This window comes from Argopecten irradians, chromosome 8, assembly GCF_041381155.1.
Source record: "Argopecten irradians isolate NY chromosome 8, Ai_NY, whole genome shotgun sequence".
In the NCBI taxonomy this organism is placed as follows: Eukaryota; Metazoa; Mollusca; class Bivalvia; order Pectinida; family Pectinidae; genus Argopecten; species Argopecten irradians.
Genome location: NC_091141.1, coordinates 43,588,290 through 43,610,962, shown reverse-complemented (window position 1 = coordinate 43,610,962; position 22,673 = coordinate 43,588,290). Strand labels below are relative to the sequence as shown.

The 22,673-nt window shown below is 37.6% G+C and overlaps 1 protein-coding gene across 1 annotated transcript in view; it reads left to right on the top strand.

The window, feature by feature from the left end:
* LOC138329923 (endoplasmic reticulum-Golgi intermediate compartment protein 2-like) overlaps positions 1-22,673 on the top strand; it is a 96,659-nt gene that overhangs the window by 17,784 nt on the left and 56,202 nt on the right. Inside the window, 1 exon segment of the mRNA XM_069277207.1 lies at positions 19,092-19,226. Within this exon segment, the coding sequence (XP_069133308.1) occupies positions 19,112-19,226 (115 nt within the window). The 5' untranslated portion in view covers positions 19,092-19,111.

Below are 22,673 nucleotides of genomic sequence, written 5' to 3'. Positions count from 1 at the left end.
TCAAATTTCTATAAATCTAACATCCCGCAGAAGGAAACTACAGATTTCTTGGAATTGATAAGGATCTGTATGCATATAAATATGAAAAAAAATGTTTTGGAATTTCAGATAAAATGTTTTTTTCATATCATTTTTTCGATTTTATTAGAAAATCAAGCGGGTTTCTTGAACACTATTACTGTAACAGTATTCTGTATTGCTATAAGACTTCTCCAGGGTGACATTCTTTGCCAACTTTCATTTCTTGTGATCATGTATAGTTTATATTTTGTATTGCAGAGAAGTGTATCTCATAAACTATTTATTAGAATAAAAGCATCGTAATTGAAGTTATAATTTGTCGAATGTTCACATGTAGATTTTTTGTTCAGTAATCTATCAAAAGCTAAAAGATTTAGAAATTAACCTGTAAGACAAGCATATATGATGATTTTTAAAATGGTTAATAATACAGATTTAACATATAGAAAACAACTTCGGTTTCTAATGTTTTATGTATTTTTAATGCAAAACATATTTTGAAGTCACTAAATACTGTAAATATATCTACAAATGAATAAATGAGTACACATAGTTTGTTTCATTGTAGAAAAGTGAACATCATAAACTTTGACTAGACACTTCTTTCTCACATTCTACATTTATCACCATAGAGAGACATGTTTAATTAAATTGAAAAAAAAAATGAACACAAGGTAGATCTTGACAAAATTACGAATAACCGATACTGTCCTTAAGAGTGTATGATGATACGTATATTTGACAAGAGAACTCCTCCCCACTCTACCCCTAACCCCCCCCCCACCACCTCCCGCTTAGTTGTGGGGACAGCTAGGTAACCTTTGAAACACCTGTCAAATCACCGAATGTGTCAGCTGAATTAACATCCGGAGAAATGTGTACACATCACCAGATACCAATTACGACCCGTTGATCCCAGACTTATAAATGCCCTTTTCCTATTTAAAGACTACTTTTACTTTTTTTGTTTATATAAATCATATGAATACATACTCATTGTAATGAACCTTTTCAATTACGTTTCAATTTATATCTTTCTTTACTCCAAAAGGAACAATAGGAAATCTAGTGGGACAAGAATTATTTGGTATAAATACAAATAATATGTGCAAAAATATCGGATACTTTCATCTTTTATACAATTTATATGACCATTATGAGAAACATATATCACATTGAATATATCACAATATATGACGTGGATCACTAAACCTTTGATATATGTATTTATTTAAGGTTTCGGTACAACAAGGAAAATCTTGATTTCGATGACATTCCCCTACTTGATATAATTACTCGATGTCTATTTAAACTTCCTTGTCAGTAACACAATTTTATGTCCGTCGTCCACTGTGTCGTTTGCAGCCTGTTGTCCGGGTTGGTATTTTTTTAAAATTCTACTATATAATAAAATGATGTAAGGCAATTATATAAGATAAATATCAGGCATTTACAGCCCTTTGCGAACATAGGGTTCCAAGATATCAGTGGTAGATAATTTTGCTTACGTTTGCTTTAAAGTCATGTTCCTTCTTACTCAAAATTGATAAATTTATAACTTATTTCTAGGTCATAACTTAAATAAAAACAACAATTTACTAAGATAATAATTGGCGTAAACCTACAGTATTACAGTTTCATAAACACAAATGTGCAGTGTTGTGTCTTAATATACAAAGGCAAGAGTTCCACTACACAAGAAGGCAACACGAAAATTCACAGGTGTATGCTAAGGTTATTCCATTGCCCCCTCAATGTCTTGTATATTACAATATTTTTATCGTGCTTCAATTATTATTTTAATGTAACCTTCTCTCGGTATTTTTATTCCAAGGGATGGTGCCAATCGTCAGTAGGGATCGTCCCAACCACATTCATACTCGTCCCCATATCTTTTACGATTATTCACTTTTTATTGTGATAATATGTAAATATTTGTGTTTTTTATTGTACCTGTTTTATGTTTAATAGTGTCTCGTAAGCCGTATAAGGCTGGATGTTGATATTGGTTTTATGCCTTTGTATATTACATGCTTGATTGTTTTAAGTATTAACATATGTCACTTAGATAAAATATTATTGATTGATTGATTGTATATGTTGCATACTCCCATCGTTAAATAGCTATAGGCTGTTGTCCCACCTGAAATATTGTCAAATTTTGATATAGGTTTTAGCATTAGCTATATTGAACATTCCTTCCATTTCTTCTTGACTTGGGTAAGTATAGCAGTATTTTTGAATAAATTTATTTCTTAAAAACGTAACTGATTCGTGTTTGCATTTAAAAAGATAATGAAATTCATCGCCAATATCCGATTTACATAAATAACACTTTCTTTCATTACGCAGAATACCAAGCCATCTTCCTGATTCTATCGGCAGGTTAATATTAAACTTACACATAATTTTTCTATCATTTAATTTCAAATAAATACTTTTCTATGCACACTGTGTAATGAATATATAATATGTCTGTCCTATAGACGATTATCAATATCGTCATACCATTTCTGAATAAATTAGTCAATTAATCTACTTTTAACAAGTTTTTTAAAGTCATCTTTTGTAAAACAGCAACTTTATTGATACATCAAAACATAACTTAAACCAGATCTGGATAAATTATCTTTAACATATGACAACCATTTAAAAGACATATATCCAGTTTCATGTAAAGTATACATTAATCTATAATGTTACCTGTTAATTTATTTGATGATATAAGGTTATGCCAAAAAGTAATCATTCTACTTTTTTCCCAATATATCTTCCAAGCTCGCCATATACCGTAATTTTTTTCTACAACATTTGTATTTTCAAATCCCTATACTTCTGACGAGTATCATATGTTTTTAAGTTGAAAATCGACATGCAGAGATATATTTGTAAGTTTGTTATTATTAGCAAACACTGATTTATTCAACAGTCCTTTTTCCTTGCATTAAAAAAAAACTATCATTGAAATTAAAAAAAATATGCCTAGCCTAGATATGTATATCCTTCTAATAAATCTAATTCTGTATTGCATAACAAAAAATGGTGTCGTTGGACTGATTATTACAACTTTTGTCTTTTTGGCGAGGGTTACCTCGCCATTGTGATCGTGGTTGCAAAATTCTCTTACAGTCAATTTCCTCAATATGATTGGCTTAGAAATTGCTCGCAGATACTAGCGCTCCTAGCGGCAGTGTATTCAACAAATTTGATTTTACCGGGAATTTTAAATAGCAAATTTTGAATATGAAAGTTACTGAAATAAGCGTATCTGTAATGTTGAAATAGGAATAGTAGATTACTGCTTTCATATCCTTACCATATACACTAACAAAATGATCTTAGATTGGAAAATTTTCACTTGAATTGTTTACAATGTTTCTAGACTTTTTGTCCCGAAAATGTTGTTTACAATGCATGAAGACGTTTCGTCCCGAAAATGCTTCGCTTCGCCCCACGCGTTTAGTCCCTACTAGTGACAATTATCCCGCAACGGAAAAAATGAAATCAATGTTTCACCTAAAACATCAAAATTGTTACAATAATGATTTTTGTATTTTGAATCATATTAGTTCGGGAGCAAATTAATTTTAGGACGAAATGGATATTTGTTTATCACGGCTGCGTTATGCCACATGTACGTGTAAATCCACAATGGAAGGAAGACAACTCTAAGAAAATTTAGGATAAACTTTGTCAACTGATCAAATAGCGCATGACAGACGATGAACATTTTCTAAATGTCCAAGGTGGCGTAATCTTCCAACTTACAGCAGTTAATAAGGTATGAATATTTACCACATCCATAATTATCGATAATTTTATAAGCACATGTATACATTATCAGATACACATTTACATATTAAAGCACGTTTAGAGGTTGCCACTAAAAACATTTTAGCCTCTTTCATCACATGTAGGCCTACAGGAACTTGACGTTCTGATAATATATATAACATATTCAGTAAACTACGTAATTAACGAAGTAAATTTTTGGTCCGAATGACAAAAAATCATACATAAAATGTTCGAAGTGAGATTATTTTGGACTATTACATTTGTAGATCGATGAAAATGCCGATTTCTTTTTCATAATTCTACCGTAGAACGGCACTTAAAAAGCTGTTTCAATCTACAACAAACGTGAAGACAGCTGTTAAATGTTTAGCAATTATCCTGAGTTATATTTTATCAATAATCATCAGAGATTAGCAATTAAAACTTACATAAACATACTCCCGATTCTCACTTGCATTGTGTGATCACTCGAGCGGAACTAATCTCTACCACCTGGCACAATCTTACAAATGCAATCACACAAAAGCCTACACGATCACTGTTTTTAGTGCGATTACATCTTTGGGTATGAACAATACTAGTTCTTTGAACTTTTTACTCGGCAAAACAAACTTATGCGTATACTTATACTTCTTTGTGCACATTATCAAATACATTATATGACAACTGCTGTATTACAATCAATTTATGAAGGACAAAACTCTAAAGAACTGGAGGACTAAAGAACAACACAGTGTTCCAGATAGGATTTGAAAAGGGCAGGGCGCTGGGCAAAAAAGGGCATTTTTTTCGCGACATAAAACTTTCAGGGCATTTTATATACGACATACAGCTAATATCAGAAACAACTGTATAATATGTATATCATAATCATCAATGATTCTAATATCAATATTATGGCATCAAGTAGACGTTGGGAGTGTTTTGTGAATTCTCCAAAATGTCGAGACATAGAAAGAAAATGATGACTGTTTTGATAATAATTCGTTTAATTTTTATTTGGATTAACAGGATGCCACAAAATCGCTTTGTTTCAGTTCTGTATTTGTTCCGTACTCTCTGCTGATTCCTTAAGTCTTACTTCAAGAATATCTTCCATATATTTGTCTTTGCAATGTGTGTTGTCATTTACAAAGTCCATTCAGTCTCGCATCAAGTAACATTTACCAAATAAGTATTATAAATTGCCACAATTTGTCTTTTAGTGATCATGTGTTTACCATTTTGTTTCAGAATGTTGAACAGGAAATAAATTTCAATAATATTTACTCTAAACTGGTATTGTTATTTATAAAAAAAATGTTAATTATATGATATTAGCCTTTTCAGTAATTACTCTGTTAATACATTTATTGTTTCCTTATGTTTTACAGAATGTCTACATGCAAGTATCATTTCAATTGGAACCAGTCCAGGAGAAAAATTGTGTGAACAAAATGAAAGAAATAATTTTCAACTGTGGTAGCTTAATACTGTAATAGTTTTTGATCTGAAAATAATTACTATCATCATATTCAAATTCCATATATATAATACATTTAATGTTGTAAACATTTTTGATCCAAATAATTACCATCATCATCTTCATTCCATATATACAATACACATTAGTGTTGTGATTTGTGAATTTTACTTTAATATGATTTAAGCATATACTTGGTATTTGTTTATTTTTATGACATGTACATGCTTGAAATAAAAAGAATAAATAAAACATTAAATTTATAACACAATATGACATTAGTTGTTAATATTTTTAGAAAACATATTTAGATTATGGTTAATAATACACTAATCATCATCTTCGACACAATTTATTCAAAATAAATTAAATATTAATTTGCATAAAGCAGGTTGTCTTATGTTTTCCCTCCTTGACTATCAATCTTCTCTGATCACTCTGAAAGTGGTGATTTTACCTTTTTCGGTCACCACATGAACTGCCCTTAAATCGATTACATCCAATGCAATGAGACATACTGAATTTATTATAACGCTGTAAGGCATTTCTGCAAGATCAGCTTACATTTTCTATTTACATTGAACATATACATGCACAGTATGGTACCTTATTTATATCTCCTTTCCTATTTTCAATATACCTTGATGACTTGGAATCTTATCTGGCGGAAAAAGAATGTCAATTGTCTGACAACTATTGACAAATTATTTACAGATAATATTGAAATGTATCACAAACTTTTTATCTTTTTATATGCCGATGACACTGTTCTACAACAAATGTTAAACGGATTTGAACAATATTGCATTATATGGAAATTATAACCTAATATCAGAAAGATAAAAGTTGCAATATTCTCAAAACGTAAATTGGCCCAACAACACCAGTTTACGTTATGGGATATAGAATTATTTTGATAAGAAGGCTAGGGTATACATATCTAGGTATATTTTTTAACATTAATGGTAGCGTTTTTAAAGAAAAGGAAAAACTGCTGAACAAACAATTAAATCAGTGTCTACTATTTTTAAAAAACAAAGGAATGTATCTCTTCCTGTTGATTTTAAACTGAAAATATTTAGTCACTTGTAATGCCAGTTTTATTATACTCATCAGAAGTATGGGGATTTGAAAATACAAATATTGTAGAAAAAATCATTTGTAATTTCCTCAAGTTAAGAAAGTGTATTAAATAATTCATGGTCTATGGCGAGCTAACAAGATACCCAATAATGTAGAATGATTACTTTTTGGCATAATGTATACTTTACATGAAAATAGACCAGACGTTTTTTAAATGGCTGTAAGATGTTTAAGATATTTTATCCAGAGCTAGTTTAAATCATGTTTGGATATATCAATCAACTTGCTGTTTTACAAAAGAATATTTACAAAAACTTGTTAAAAGTAGACCAATTGACCAATTCATTCAGAAATGGTATGACTATATTAATAAGTCTTCTAGAGGACTGACATATTCTATATTTAAGACATTTTGGCATAGAAAAATATGCCTCTTGTCTGTCTCTGCTGCAAAACAATACTTGTTAACTGATACTTTGGTCCCAGGAACTTGATGAGAAGAACAAGGAAAAGGTTAAAGATGCTATAAAATCATTTGGCATATAACATCGTAGGAAATACAGTGGAACCTCCCGAAACCGATCATGGTCGGTGCATATAATTTCGGCCGGTTTAGAGAGGGTTCGGTTTGGAGAAGTGAACCGAATACCGATCATCACGATCCAGATTTAATCGATCGGAAGTCATTTTTTACATTAGTGCACCGCATGTATGCCTAGTGTTCGTTAAAACCGACCGATATTGATTGTTAATGGGAATGTTATCACAAAAGAGAGAATCGTACGTTTAAAAGGAATGGAATACAGCAAACTTGACTTTGTTACCAATTATAAACGTAGTTTAGTTAGTTAGTTGCGTGAATGTTCTTTGGGATGTTCTCGTCTGCAACCTACATACGACCGATCGCTTCCGGTTACGTCAAGAATCAAATTATATGGTCTAATTACACGATGATCAGTTGATGCCGGTCATTATATGACATAGTCATTTTCTAAAACAATACATGGCTTCGGCTTCTTCATACAGATAATTTACGTTATCCGACAACTACATATGTAAATAAAAAAACGTGTGATTTGAATACGAAACTTTCTCTTTATTACTAGCTCTGCTTGTTTTCCTACAGTAAACAAACCGCGTGCACATGGTAGACCTTCGTTAGATATCTAAACAATAGGCATAATTAAATAATTACACCACCATCTCGGGTATAATTACTGTGTACCTATAGCCTTCCCATCGGTATACATGCCAAAGGACATGGCATGCAACAACTATGGTACAGGTATGTGTGTATTTCACGGTCGGTTGATCAGACCTCAATGCAATCTATCGGTGTCGCTCAGGTAAGGCCGGTTTTCAGAAGTGTATTTTAGTTACATTTGACTATTTCGATCTCAAAATCGGTCCGGTATTCGGAATTGGGAGGGATCGGTTTTGGGAAGTTTTATATACTATTAATAAAGAGGAATTCATTCCGTACATGACATCCATGTTCGGTTTCTAGAGGTGATCGGTTTTGAGAAGGTTCGGTTTTGGGAGGTTCCACTGTACTAGAATGGGCTCCCAAGAGTTTAGTATGTGTTTCTTATTTAACACCTTGGTGTCCAAGGAATCCTCAAAAGTCCAAACTGGAAGGAACACTAGCAAAATTTATTTCTTATTGTCAAAAAAAAAAGTGTTGACTTTAGAAATACATTCTCCAATCATTGAGACCGAGCCATTTAGTACTTTCAGTACTTTAATTAACCGTTGTCAGGTATGATTGACAGGTACACGACTCTAGGCCCCTCCCCTTCAAACCTATCATTGGCTAGCGGACACTAATTACAGGTGTCAGTCATTATCAATCAAGATTGACCAGGCGGAGCTTCTCATTGGTTACTTGATCTTTCGTATTCAGGTTTCAAGTTTTTTATTAGCTCACCTGGCCCGAAGGGCCGGTGAGCTTATGTCATGGCGCGGCGTCCGTCGTCCGTCGTCCGTCGTCCGTCGTCCGTCCGTCGTCCGTCCGTCAACATTTCCTTTAAATCGCTACTAGTCATAGAGTTCTGCATGGATTGTAACCAAATTTGGCCACAAACATCCTTGGGGGAAGGGGAACAGAACTTGTATAAAGTTTGGCTCTGACCCCCCGGGGGCAGGAGGGGCGGGGCTGAATAAGGGAAATAGAGGTAAATCCTATAAATCGCTACTTGTCCTAGAGTTCTGCATGGATTGTAACCAAATTTGGCCACAAACATCCTTGGGGGAAGGGGAACAGAACTTGTATAAAGTTTGGTTCTGACCCCCCGGGGGCAGGAGGGGCGGGGCCCAATAGGGGAAATAGAGGTAAATCCTATAAATCGCTACTTGTCCTAGAGTTCTGCATGGATTGTGACCAAAATTTGGCCACAAACATCTTTGGGAGAAGGGGAACAGAACTTGTATAAAGTTTGGCTCTGACCCCCCCGAGGGCAGGAGGGGCGGGGCCCAATAGGGGAAATAGAGGTAAATCCTATAAATCGCTACTTGTCCTAGAGTTCTGCATGGATTGTAACCAAATTTGGCCACAAACATCCTTGGGGGAAGGGGAACAGAACTTGTATAAAGTTTGGTTCTGACCCCCCGGGGGCAGGAGGGGCGGGGCCCAATAGGGGAAATAGAGGTAAATCCTATAAATCGCTACTTGTCCTAGAGTTCTGCATGGATTGTAACCAAATTTGGCCACAAACATCCTTGGGGGTAGGGGAACAGAACTTGTATAAAGTTTGGCTCTGACCTCCCGGGGGCAGGAGGGGCGGGGCCCAATAGGGGAAATAGAGGTAAATCCTATAAATCGCTACTTGTCCTAGAGTTCTGCATGGATTGTAACCAAATTTGGCCACAAACATCCTTGGGGGTAGGGGAATAGAACTTGTATAAATGTTGGCTCTGACCCCCCGGGGGCAGGAGGGGTGGGGCCCAATAGGGAAATAGAGGTAAATCCTATAAATCGCTACTTGTCCTAGAGTTCTGCATGGATTGTAACCAAATTTGGCCACAAACATCCTTGGGGGAAGGGGAACAGAACTTGTATAAAGTTTGGCTCTGACCCCCCAGGGGCAGGAGGGTGTGGCCCAATAGGGAAAATAGAGGTAAATCCTATAAATCGCTACTTGTCCTAGAGTTCTGCATGGATTGTAACCAAATTTGGCCACAAACATCCTTGGGGGAAGGGGAACAGAACTTGTATAAATGTTGGCTCTGACCCCCCGGGGCAGGAGGGGCGGCGCTGAATAGGGGAAATAGAGGTAAATCCTATAAATCGCTACTTGTCCTAGAGTTCTGCATGGATTGTAACCAAATTTGGCCACAAACATCCTTGGGGGTAGGGGAACAGAACTTGTATAAATGTTGGCTCTGACCCCCGGGGGCATGAGGGGCGGGGCCCAATAGGGGAAATAGAGGTAAATCCTATAAATCGCTACTTGTCCTAGAGTTCAGCATGGATTGTAACCAAATTTAGCCACAAACATCCTTGAAGTGTGGGAATAGAACTTGTATAAAGTTAGGCTCTGACCCCCGGGGGCATGATGGGCGGGGCCCAATAGGGGAAATAGAGGTAAATCCTATAAATCGCTACTTGTCCTAGAGTTCTGCATGGATTGTAACCAAATTTGGCCACAAACATCCTTGGGGGTAGGGGAACAGAACTTGTATAAAGTTTGGCTCTGACCCCCCGGGAGAAGGAGGGGCGGGGCCCAATAGGGGAAATAGAGGTAAATCCTATAAATCGCTACTTGTCCTAGAGTTCTGCATGGATTGTAACCAAATTTGGCCACAAACATCCTTGGGGGTAGGGGAACAGAACTTGTATAAATTTTGGCTCTGACCCCCCGGGGGCAGGAGGGGTGGGGCCCAATAGGGGAAATAGAGGTAAATCCTATAAATTGCCACTTGTCCTAGAGTTCTGCATGGATTGTAACCAAATTTGGCCACAAACATCCTTGGGGGAAGGGGAACAGAACTTGTATAAAGTTTGGCTCTGACCCCCCAGGGGCAGGAGGGGCGGGGCCCAATAGGGGAAATAGAGGTAAATCCTATAAATCGCTACTTGTCCTAGAGTTCTGCATGGATTGTAACCAAATTTGGCCACAAACATCCTTGGGGGAAGGGGAACAGAACTTGTATAAATGTTGGCTCTGACCCCCCGGGGGCAGGATGGGTAGGGCCCAGTAGGTGAATTAGAGGTAAATATTCAAATTCCTTCAGAAAAGAAACAATGAACCTGTATTTAGAACATTACTTGGCATTACAAACCAGGTGAGCGATACAGGCCCTCTGGGCCTCTTGTTTACCAAAAAATACAGCAAATAGGTTAACATATACATAAATACATAGTACAATGATCATTGTTATGTTATCAAGATGGCGGGGGATAATTCCGATATACTTATACGCATAGCAAATTAATCAAATTGACTAATATATGGGTATGATATATATACTACTGCAGATTAATAAGAATTTTCCTTTTTTCTGTTGCCCAGATCAAATATTTCACCATACATGAACTAATCTATTTCTAAAATAAATTGCACATGTATGTGAAATGTGTAAAATGAGGCTTTAATTCGAAACGATATGACTTGAATATGTTCAATACTGAAGATAGACATTTTTATTTTTGCCTGTGGAATTATGAAGAAAAAAGGAGAAATTGACGTCAACATTTTGTTACACTGCATGTAATCGCACGGGCTCTTTGTATGCACCCTCATCGCAGAGTCTGGTGACATTCTTACTAAAAAGAATGGCTAAAAGTTTTACATTAATTTTGCAAATACGCCATTACTCTGACTGCAAACACAACGTTTCTTCAAAATTACTTCTACATGCTGGTTACATATAACTATCAGTTTTAAATAATGAACATTTCTAGCAATATTTTGGAACAAACGCGATTTTAGCTTTTATTAAATATCAGAAATATGATAATTAGAAAGTTGTGTTATAGGGTAAGTTATTTTGATGTGTTGGGTGATACAAAATTTGTTTTCTAGCTGGACATTTACTTTCTTCTAATGAAAATAAAATAATGAAGATTTGATATCAGCATTTTGATCTAATTTGTTGCATTTTAGTAGTATTGATTTGTTAATTTGTTTCAGTATTGGGTATTTATAGACGCATTTGGCATAAACAAAAACTTAAAATTAGAAATAAGGCCAAATCTTCATTTGACAATATCAATTATCGAAACATGTTAAATTAGTTGTATTTAAAAGTATTATTGGGTTTTTAGCTCACCTGGCCCGAAGGGCCGGTGAGCTTATGTCATGGCGCTGCGTCCGTCGTCCGTCCGTCCGTCCGTCCGTCCGTCCGTCCGTCCGTCAACATTTCCTTTAAATAGCTACTAGTCATAGAGTTCTGCATGGATTGTAACCAAATTTGGCCACAAACCATCCTTGGGGGAGGGGGAACAGAATTTGTATAAATTTTGGCTCTGTCCCCCCCCGGGGCAGGAGGGGCGGGGCCCAATAGGGGAAATAGAGGTAAATCCTATAAATCCCTACTTGTCCTAGAGTTCTGCATGGATTGTAACCAAATTTGACCACAAACATCCTTGGGGGAGGGGAAACAGAACTTGTATAAATTTTGGCTCTGGTCCCCCAGGGGCAGGAGGGGCGGAGCCCCTCAGGGGAAATAGAGGTAAATCCTTTAAATCACTACTTGTCATAGAGTCTTGAATGGAATGTAACCAAATTTGGCCACAAACATCCTTGGGGGAAGGGGAACAGAACTTGTATAAATTTTGGCTCTGACCCCCCGGGGGCAGGAGGGGCGGGGCCCAATAGGGGTAATAGAGGTAAATCCTTTAAATCGCTACTTGTCATAGAGCTCTGAATGGAATGTAACCAAATTTGGCCACAAACATCCTTTGGGGAAGGGGAACAGAACTTGTATAAATTTTGGCTCTGGTCCCCCGGGGGCAGGAGGGGCGGGGCCCAATAGGGGAAATAGAGGTAAATCCTTTAAATCGCTACTAGTCATAGAGTTCTACATGAATTGTAACCAAATTCGGCCACAAACATCCTTGGGGGAAGGGGAACAGAACTTGTATAAATTTTGGCTCTGGTCCCCCGGGGGCAGGAGGGGCGGGGCCCAATAGGGGAAATAGAGGTAAATCCTTTAAATCGCTACTAGTCATAGAGTTCTGAATGGAATGTAACCAAATTTGGCCACAAACATCCTTGGGGGAAGGGGAACAGAACTTGTATAAATTTTGGCTCTGACCCCCCGGGGGCAGGAGGGGCGGGGCCCAATAGGGGAAATAGAGGTAAATCCTTTATATCGCTACTTGTAATAGAGTTCTACATGAATTGTAACCAAATTCAGCCACAAACATCCTTGGGGGAAGGGGAACAGAACTTTTGTAAATTATGACTCTGGTCCCCCGGACGCAGGAGGGGCGGGGCCCAATAGGGGAAATAGAGGTAAATCCTTTAAATCGCTACTAGTCATAGAGTTCCGAATGGAATGTAACGAAATTTGGCCACAAACATCCTTGGGGGAAGGGGAACAGAACTTGTATAAATTTTGGCTCTGGTCCCCCGGGGGCAGGAGGGGTGGGGCCCAATAGGGGTAATAGAGGTAAATCCTTTAAATCGCTACTAGTCATAGAGTTCTGAATGGAATGTAACCAAATTTGGCCACAAACATCCTTGGGGGAGGGGGAACAGACCTTGTATAAATTTTGGCTCTGACCCCCTGGGGGCAGGAGGGGCGGGGCCCAATAGGGGAAATAGAGGTAAATCCTTTAAATCTCTACTTGTCCTAGAGCTCTACATAAATTGTAACCAAATTTGGCCACAAACATCCTTGGGGGAAGGGGAACAGAACTTGTATAAATTTTGGCTCTGATCCCCCAGGGGCAGGAGGGGCGGGGCCCAATAGGGGAAATAGAGGTAAATCCTTTAAATCGCTACTTGTCATAGAGTTCTGAATGGAATGTAACCAAATTTGGCCACAAACATCCTTTGGGAAAGGGGAACAGAACTTGTATAAATTTTGGCTCTGTCCCCCGGGGGCAGGAGGGGCGGGGCCCAATAGGGGTAATAGAGGTAAATCCTTTAAATCGCTGCTAGTCATAGAGTTCTGAATGGAATGTAACCAAATTTGGCCACAAACATCCTTGGGGGAAGGGGAACAGAACTTGTATAAATTTTGGCTCTGGTCCCCCTGGGGCAGGAGGGGCGGGGCCCAGTAGGGGTAATAGAGGTAAATCCTTTAAATCGCTACTAGTCATAGAGTTCTGAATGGAATGTAACCAAATTTGGCCACAAACATCCTTGGGGGAGGGGGAACAGACCTTGTATAAATTTTGGCTCTGACCCCCCGGGGGCAGGAGGGGCGGGGCCCAATAGGGGAAATAGAGGTAAATCCTTTAAATCTCTACTTGTCCTAGAGCTCTACATAAATTGTAACCAAATTTGGCCACAAACATCCTTGGGGGAAGGGGAACAGAACTTGTATAAATTTTGACTCTGATCCCCCAGGGGCAGGAGGGGCGGGGCCCAATAGGGGTAATAGAGGTAAATCCTTTAAATCGCTACTTGTCATAGAGTTCTGAATGGAATGAAACCAAATTTGGCCACAAACATCCTTTGGGGAAGGGGAACAGAACTTGTATAAATTTTGGCTCTGACCCCCCGGGGGCAGGAGGGGCGGGGCCCAATAGGGGAAATAGAGGTAAATCCTTTAAATCGCTACTAGTCATAGAGTTCTGCATGGATTGTAACCAAATTTGGCCACAAACATCCTTGGGGGAAGGGGAACAGAACTGGTATAAATTTTGACTCTGGGCCCCGAGGGCAGGACGGATGTGGCCCAATAGGGGAAATAGAGGTAAATCCTATAAATCACTTCTTGTCCTAGAGTTTTGCTTGGATTGTGACCAAATTTGGCCATAAACATCCTTGGGGGAAGGGGAACAGAACTTGTATAAATTTTGGCTCTGACCCCCCTGGGGGTGGGAGGGGTGGGGCCCAAAAGGGGATTTAGAGGTTAATATTAAAATTCCTTCAGAAAAGAAACAATGAACCTGTATTCAGAACATTACTTTGCATTACAAACCAGGTGAGCGATACAGGCCCTCTGGGCCTCTTGTTATATGTTGGTTCAGTCGGTATAGGGTGTTATTTGACATTTAAAAGTTGCAATAAAATTACGCTATTTAGGCAAAATATCATTCAAAATACAAAAGAAAAAAATCGAAAAAAAGTGTTAATTACATTAGTTTATATGTAGTATTGGGCATATAGTCGTTGTGTATTGGGTAATTTTCGGGCGAGATATTTTACTTTAAAACACACGTTTTACACAAAAAATCATTTTATAAGACAGGCTATATTTCAATTTAACATAAATAGATAGAATATGTAATAAAAGAATGGTTAGTAAGTTATTTACATGTAGTATGGGGTAGTATTGGGTATTTCGTCGTTTCGTTAGCTAGTATTGGGTAATTTCCGGCCGATATTTTGCCTCACAACTCACATTTTCATACAAAACTCATTTTATAAGACAAATTTTATTTTAATTTAACATAAGTAAACAGATTATGTCATAAAAGAATGTTTAAATAGTGATTTACATGTAGTATTGGGTAGTATTGGGTATTTAGTCGTTTCGTTGGCCAGTATTTGGCGATATTTGGCTTTAAAACACACATTTTTACACAAAACTCATTTTATAAGACAAACTTTATTTTAATTTAACATAGATAAATAGAATATGTCATAACAGAATTGTTAGTAAGTTATTTACATGTAGTATGGGGTAGTATTGGGTATTTCGTCGTTTCGTTAGCTAGTATTGGGTAATTTCCGGCCGATATTTGGCCTCAAAACTCACATTTTTACACAAAACTCATTTTATAAGACAATTTTTATTTTAATATAACATAAATAAATAGATTATGTCATAAACGTGTAGTTAATATGTTATTTACATGTAGTATTGGGTAGTATTGGGTATTTAGTCGTTTCGTTGGCCAGTATTGGGCGATATTTGGCTTTAAAACACACATTTTAACACAAAACTAATTTTTAAAGTCAAAACATAGTTTAATTGAATAGTATTGATTATATGAAGTCCCAAAACAGTAGATTATTAGCTTTTTACATGTAGTATTGGGTAGTATTGGGTATTTTGCCGCGCCGCTCCCGACCGGCTATCAGTGCAGTTCAATCTTAACGCATGCGCAACATCCACCACTCTCCGTAGTAAACAAAACATGGCTACCGTAGTTTTGAACCAAAAGGTTTCCGCCAAAACAACCAACTGACTCACCTAAAATGCGAAAGGAAAGGCAATGGAGCAGCGACAATCCCAACAAATGACTCGGTAAACATTACGACGCATGGAGAGTGTTAGTATAATTTGTTATAGTGAAGAGAACAGTTCAAATGAGCACGCGGCTCCGGACCTCTACTGTACGTACCTAGGCCTACTACCCGGTACTCCCTGCTCAGCTGATAGTGAGTGAGTCTTCGTATTTTGATCATTATGTAAATAGTCCCTAGCAGTATTTTTTCATGAATGAGTGGTCACATATGGTCACATGTTTCATACCTGTTCCTCAATCGCGTAAAACGTAACCCTGGGGTAAATAGCGGTTCTTTCGTGGGGCCTCTTTAAGGGTAATGAATGCCCTGTATATTTATAAAATGTACCGTTGTAATGCATGTACATTTAGAATGTAACCGCTAGTGCATTATCAAGCTAAGATTTGTTTCAATTAATCTATTATATTATGCTTCCGGTCAATTCATACAGTTCTGATGTATATATTTATAGATTTTTAATTTGTAAATTATTGTTCTGTACATGTTCTGGTAGTGTTATACACATACATTGTATGTTGGATTTACATTGTAGGTTAGTTGGTAAAATTGTATTGTATATGTTCTGATATACACATATACATATGTACATGTAGGTTTTAGCTTGTTCTTTAGAGATATTTGGAGGACATATACAGTATTATTTCTGGTCATAATAATAAATAGTGTTTGTATATTTATTACAACTGTACCTGGTTCATGTGTATATGACAAACTTTACAGAGTTGAAATGTACTGCAGCCATGTATCATTTATAATTATTCTGAATTTTTGTTGGAACTATAGATAATGAATTTTGTATCTTTTTTGAAACAATATTTGATTCTATCAAATGCATCAGTGACACATTCACAACTTATAAAATGTTTTCTCTAAAATAAAAAAAAAAACCTGTAGAATGAACCTACATTTATTCATTTATATATATTTGAAATTGATCATTTCAATTTTTGTCATATTCAACAGATATAAAAATTGTTGGTTCTTTTTTTCAGGCACCATGCATGCATAGTGACATGAATACAGAAAGTTCATCCCTTGGACCTGTATACAAGTGTATGTATACATATACATACAATTAGCATCTTATGAAGACTGAAGAATGTTGATTTGAGTGCTCTTGAAAGTAAACTTTACCAATATGGACCTAGAAGATCATGAACAGAACATTTAAACAGTATTAATTTATTAAATGTTCCTTTCAACTGTAATCATTAAATAAAATTATGATGCAATACTTTTTCATTGTTTAACTTTGTAGAAATATTTGTTTATATTAGTCCTCTAGATCCAGTGATTATAATTCTTGCATCCATATGCCTGCCCATTTGTTTGTCAGGGCTTAATTGTGAGATAGCTTTTCAATTACTTTTAAAATATAAGGATTTTTTTTACATATAGCAATATAGATACCATTGTCTTAAGATTTCTAAATTCTACTTTACAAGAGAGTAGATTCAACATATAAATAAAACCATAAAACTAGCAAGTTATCTGAAATGTTACAAATCTTTTTGTCTGAACCAAATTTCACATTTATTGTCTATGTGTAACTTGTACATAGACCATTTATGTATTAATACTGTAGTAACAGTGATTACAAACACATAGACTAAAATGTAGTATGTAGTACTATGTACATCTGTCTTTGATTTGAGTTCTAAACAAAAAAGTGGTACCTATTGGGAAGTTGTGACTTGGGCAGGGGGTGAAATACAGAAGAAATAGCTACACATGGAAAAAAGAAAGATATACAGTACCATATGGATTCATAGTTGCTCCAAAATCAATGAGACTAAATAACCAAAAAAAAGCCATGTAAACCCCAAATATGCAATGACCAGATCAATGATAAAGCACCCTTCCACTTCCAGTCATCTGTAGCTATTTCTTCTATATTTCAACCCCCCACCCAAGTTACAACTTCCCAACCTCATGATTCTTCTGTCTTTTAGCCCCACCCCCCCCACCCCCCAACACACACATACCTGATTGATTGTCATGTTATTTCAGGTTCCTATTCAGGTATTATTCCTAAAAACCAAAAAGGGTATACACACTGTGTACTCTCAAAGGAGGGGAACCACTTCATTCAAAAATGGAATTTACAATTTCATCTTAATTTTGAAATTTTCAATTTAATTATTAATTACTGGACTATTAAAACAGTATAGAACCCCTCGGCTACAGACAAAGTACTGTGGTACACATTTCTCTTAATTAATTACTTTTCTTCCAACTCAATCATCTTTTTCTCCAGAGCACAAAAAAGAACAGGAAACAACAGAAAAGGAAAGTAACATACATGTAGGCCTATATGTTTTCTGGAAATATATATGATGTGTTAATTCTCACAGCATAGGCCTACATGAATGTGAAGAATTAAATATTATCAATGTTTGAGAGAATTTCCTAGTTGTAATTCTATAGCAGCTACATGGAATGTACGTTTACATACATTCGTATATACATTGTACAATACATATACATCATAAAAGTTTCTTTCCTTCCAGCTGGACATTCATGTCATCTCTCTCCAGAACTCAAATATTGTTTATGAAAAAAAACCAGAGACATAGATAATTTAATTAAATCTCCGCAAAAAACTACACGAATAATTGAACACATATATTGTACTTGTAAAATATCTATGTATGAGCTAATTTATTGTCACATCTTTGACAGCTACATGCATGGACGTTGTATGGAACGTTTTCGTGTGGTTTTAAATAGGAAATTATGTTACAATTATTTGTATTTAACCTTCATGATTCGGTTGATGCAAAATACGACGAATGCGATGCTGCAATAATTGCCCCTTGCCGGGGCCCCATCTCTGCATCGGCCGAATATTTGTGTCGATTTCCATGTATAAAGATGTTTTTATCGAAAAATGATTACAAAGCATTGTCATTAATGTAAGAATACTTCATTTGCATCAAATGTATCATCTCAAAACAACAATTTACATACCGCATTAGTGGTTTATCACACGAAACGAAACCGACACGACTGAGAAACACATGTCCATGTTGACATTTCCACACAGCCTCGTTTTCAAAGAGTTTGGCGAATTTATATTTAGAACTGTGCTAAATTTACACGGGGCTTCCCCAAAATTTCAATGGTCAAAACTGGACACCGTAAGCAGAACTTGACCATCATTATGGTATACAATAACTTATGGAAGGCCAAAGAACACATTAAGACTGGTTTCCTTTGCCCGACTATTCACTTTAAAAATTTTACTTTTCTGTTCTGAGTTTATGCTTAATAATGCCAAAAAATCTTAGTTTCAATTCAGACAACTTGGTTAAGTTGTTTTCTCTAGAGTCAACTTGGTTTACTTTGTGTTTCTATAGAATAGTGTGCAGATTTCAAGATGAGGAGACTTAATGCCCTGAATCAGAAACAAGCATTAAAGGTAGTGAAGGAGCTTGATGCCTTCCCTAAGGTTCCTGATGATTACAAAAAGACAACTCCAACAGGAGGGGGAGGTAGGTACAAGTCTCTGTCTTTTCTAAGGTTCCGGATGATAACAAGGTGACAACACCAACAGGAGGGGGAGGTAGGTACAAGTCTCCTAAGGTTTTTGATGATAACAAGGAGACAACTCCAACAGGAGGGGGAGGTAGATAAAGTCTCTGCCTTTCCTAAGGTTCTCGATGATTACAAAAAGACAACTCCAACAGGAGGGGGAGGTAGATAAAGTCTCTGCCTTTCCTAAGGTTCCCGATGATTACAAAGAGACAACTCCAACAGGAGGGGGAGGTAGATAAAGTCTCTGCCTTTCCTAAGGTTCCCGATGATTACAAAAAGACAACTCCAACAGGAGGGGGAGGTAGGTACAAGTCTCTGCCTTTTCTAAGGTTCTCGATGATTACAAAAAGACAACTCCAACAGGAGGGGGAGGTAGATAAAGTCTCTGCCTTTCCTAAGGTTCTCGATGATTACAAAAAGACAACTCCAACAGGAGGGGGAGGTAGATAAAGTCTCTGCCTTTCCTAAGGTTCCCGATGATTACAAAAAGACAACTCCAACAGGAGGGGGAGGTAGGTACAAGTCTCTGCCTTTTCTAAGGTTCTCGATGATTACAAGGTGACAACTCCAACAGGCGGGGGGGGGGGGGGGGGGGGGGGGGGGGGGGGGGAGGTAGGTACAAGTCTCTGTCTTTCCTAAGGTTTCCGATGGTAACAAGGAGATAACTCCAACAGGAGGGGGAGGTAGGTACAAGTCTCTGCCTTTTCTAAGGTTCTCGATGATTACAAAAAGACAACTCCAACAGGAGGGGGAGGTAGATAAAGTCTCTGCCTTTCCTAAGGTTCCCGATGATTACAAAGAGATAACTCCAACAGGAGGGGGAGGTAGGTACAAGTCTCTGCCTTTTCTAAGGTTCTCGATGATTACAAGGTGACAACTCCAACAGGAGTGGGGGGGGGGGGGGTGGGGGGGTGGGGGGGAGGTAGGTACAAGTCTCTGTCTTTCCTAAGGTTTCCGATGGTAACAAGGAGATAACTCCAACAGGAGGGGGAGGTAGGTACAAGTCTCTGTCTTTCCTAAGGTTTCCGATGGTAACAAGGAGAAACTCCAACAGGAGGGGGAGGTAGGTACAAGTCTCTGCCTTTTCTAAGGTTCTCGATGATTACAAAAAGACAACTCCAACAGGAGGGGGAGGTAGATAAAGTCTCTGCCTTTCCTAAGGTTCCCGATGATTACAAAGAGACAACTCCAACAGGAGGGGGAGGTAGGTACAAGTCTCTGCCTTTTCTAAGGTTCTCGATGATTACAAGGTGACAACTCCAACAGGAGGGGGGGGGGGGGGGGGTGGGGGGTGGGGGGGAGGTAGGTACAAGTCTCTGTCTTTCCTAAGGTTTCCGATGGTAACAAGGAGATAACTCCAACAGGAGGGGGAGGTAGGTACAAGTCTCTGCCTTTTCTGAGGTTCTCGATGATTACAAAAAGACAACTCCAACAGGAGGGGGAGGTAGATAAAGTCTCTGCCTTTCCTAAGGTTCCCGATGATTACAAAGAGATAACTCCAACAGGAGGGGGAGGTAGGTACAAGTCTCTGCCTTTCCTAAGGTTCCAGATGATTACAAAGAGATAACTCCAACAGGAGGGGGAGGTAGATAAAGTCTCTGCCTTTCCTAAGGTTCTCGATGATTACAAGGTGACAACTCCAACAGGAGGGGGAGGTAGGTACAAGTCTCTGCCTTTCCTAAGGTTCCTGATGATTACAAAAGGACAACTCCAACAGGAGGGGGAGGTAGGTACAAGTCTCTGCCTTTTCTTAGGTTCTCGATGATTACAAAAAGACAACTCCAACAGGAGGGGGAGGTAGATAAAGTCTCTGTCTTTCCTAAGGTTCCCGATGATTACAAGGTGACAACTCCAACAGGAGGGGGTGGGGGTGGGGGGGAGGTAGGTACAAGTCTCTGCCTTTTCTAAGGTTCTCGATGATTACAAGGAGACAACTCCAACAGGGGGAGGGGGGGGGGGGTAGGGGTAGGTACAAGTCTCTGCCTTTCCTAAGGTTCCCGATGATTACAAAAAGACAACTCCAACAGGAGGGGAGGTAGGTACAAGTCTCTGTCTTTCCTAAGGTTCCCGATGATTACAAGGTGACAACTCCACAGGAGGGGGAGGTAGGTACAAGTCTCTGCCTTTTCTAAGGTTCCTGATGATTTCAAAAAGACAACTCCAACAAGAGGGAGAGGTAGGTAGTGTAGTGTCTTTCACTCTCAAATGATGGCCAAAACCGGAGTCTGAGATCGAAATCCCGACTTTAAATTTTTATTATTTTTTTTCAAAGAAAAGTGAAAAAAATAATTAGGATCAGGGTAGAAATTTAGGGTCGGTTGGGTAACCCTAAACAGACATATTTTTTTTTGGCCTAATGATTAGCATGTAGAAGCAGGTGATGTCTGATTCAGTGTCTAGTGTTGTGTACATCCTCGTTGCTATCCTAGTGATGTCTGAGGTAGCTTACTTAACTTTCTATTATTTCAGTGTCTATTGTTGTGTACATGTATCCTCGTTGCTATCCTAGTGATGTCTGAGGTAGCTTACTTAACTTTCTATTATTTCAGTGTCTATTGTTGTGTACATCCTCGTTGCTATCCTAGTGATGTCTGAGGTAGCTTACTTAACTTTCTATTATTTCAGTGTCTATTGTTGTGTACATGTATCCTCGTTGCTATCCTAGTGATGTCTGAGGTAGCTTACTTAGCTTTCTATTATTTCAGTGTCTATTGTTGTGTACATGTATCCTCGTTGCTATCCTAGTGATGTCTGAGGTAGCTTACTTAACTTTCTATTATTTCAGTGTCTATTGTTGTGTACATCCTCATTGCTATCCTGGTGATGTCTGAGGTAGCTTACTTAACTTTCTATTATTTCAGTGTCTATTGTTGTGTACATCCTCGTTGCTATCCTAGTTATGTCTGAGGTAGCTTACTTAACTTTCTATTATTTCAGTGTCTATTGTTGTGTACATGTATCCTCGTTGCTATCCTGTTGATGTCTGAGGTAGCTTACTTAACTTTCTATTATTTCAGTGTCTATTGTTGTGTACATCCTCGTTGCTATCCTAGTGATGTCTGAGGTAGCTTACTTAACTTTCTATTATTTCAGTGTCTATTGTTGTGTACATGTATCCTCGTTGCTATCCTGTTGATGTCTGAGGTAGCTTACTTAGCTTTCTATTATTTCAGTGTCTATTGTTGTGTACATCCTCATTGCTATCCTGGTGATGTCTGAGGTAGCTTACTTAACTTTCTATTATTTCAGTGTCTATTGTTGTGTACATGTATCCTCATTGCTATCCTAGTGATGTCTGAGGTAGCTTACTTAACTTTCTATTATTTCAGTGTCTATTGTTGTGTACATCCTCGTTGCTATCCTAGTGATGTCTGAGGTAGCTTACTTAACTTTCTATTATTTCA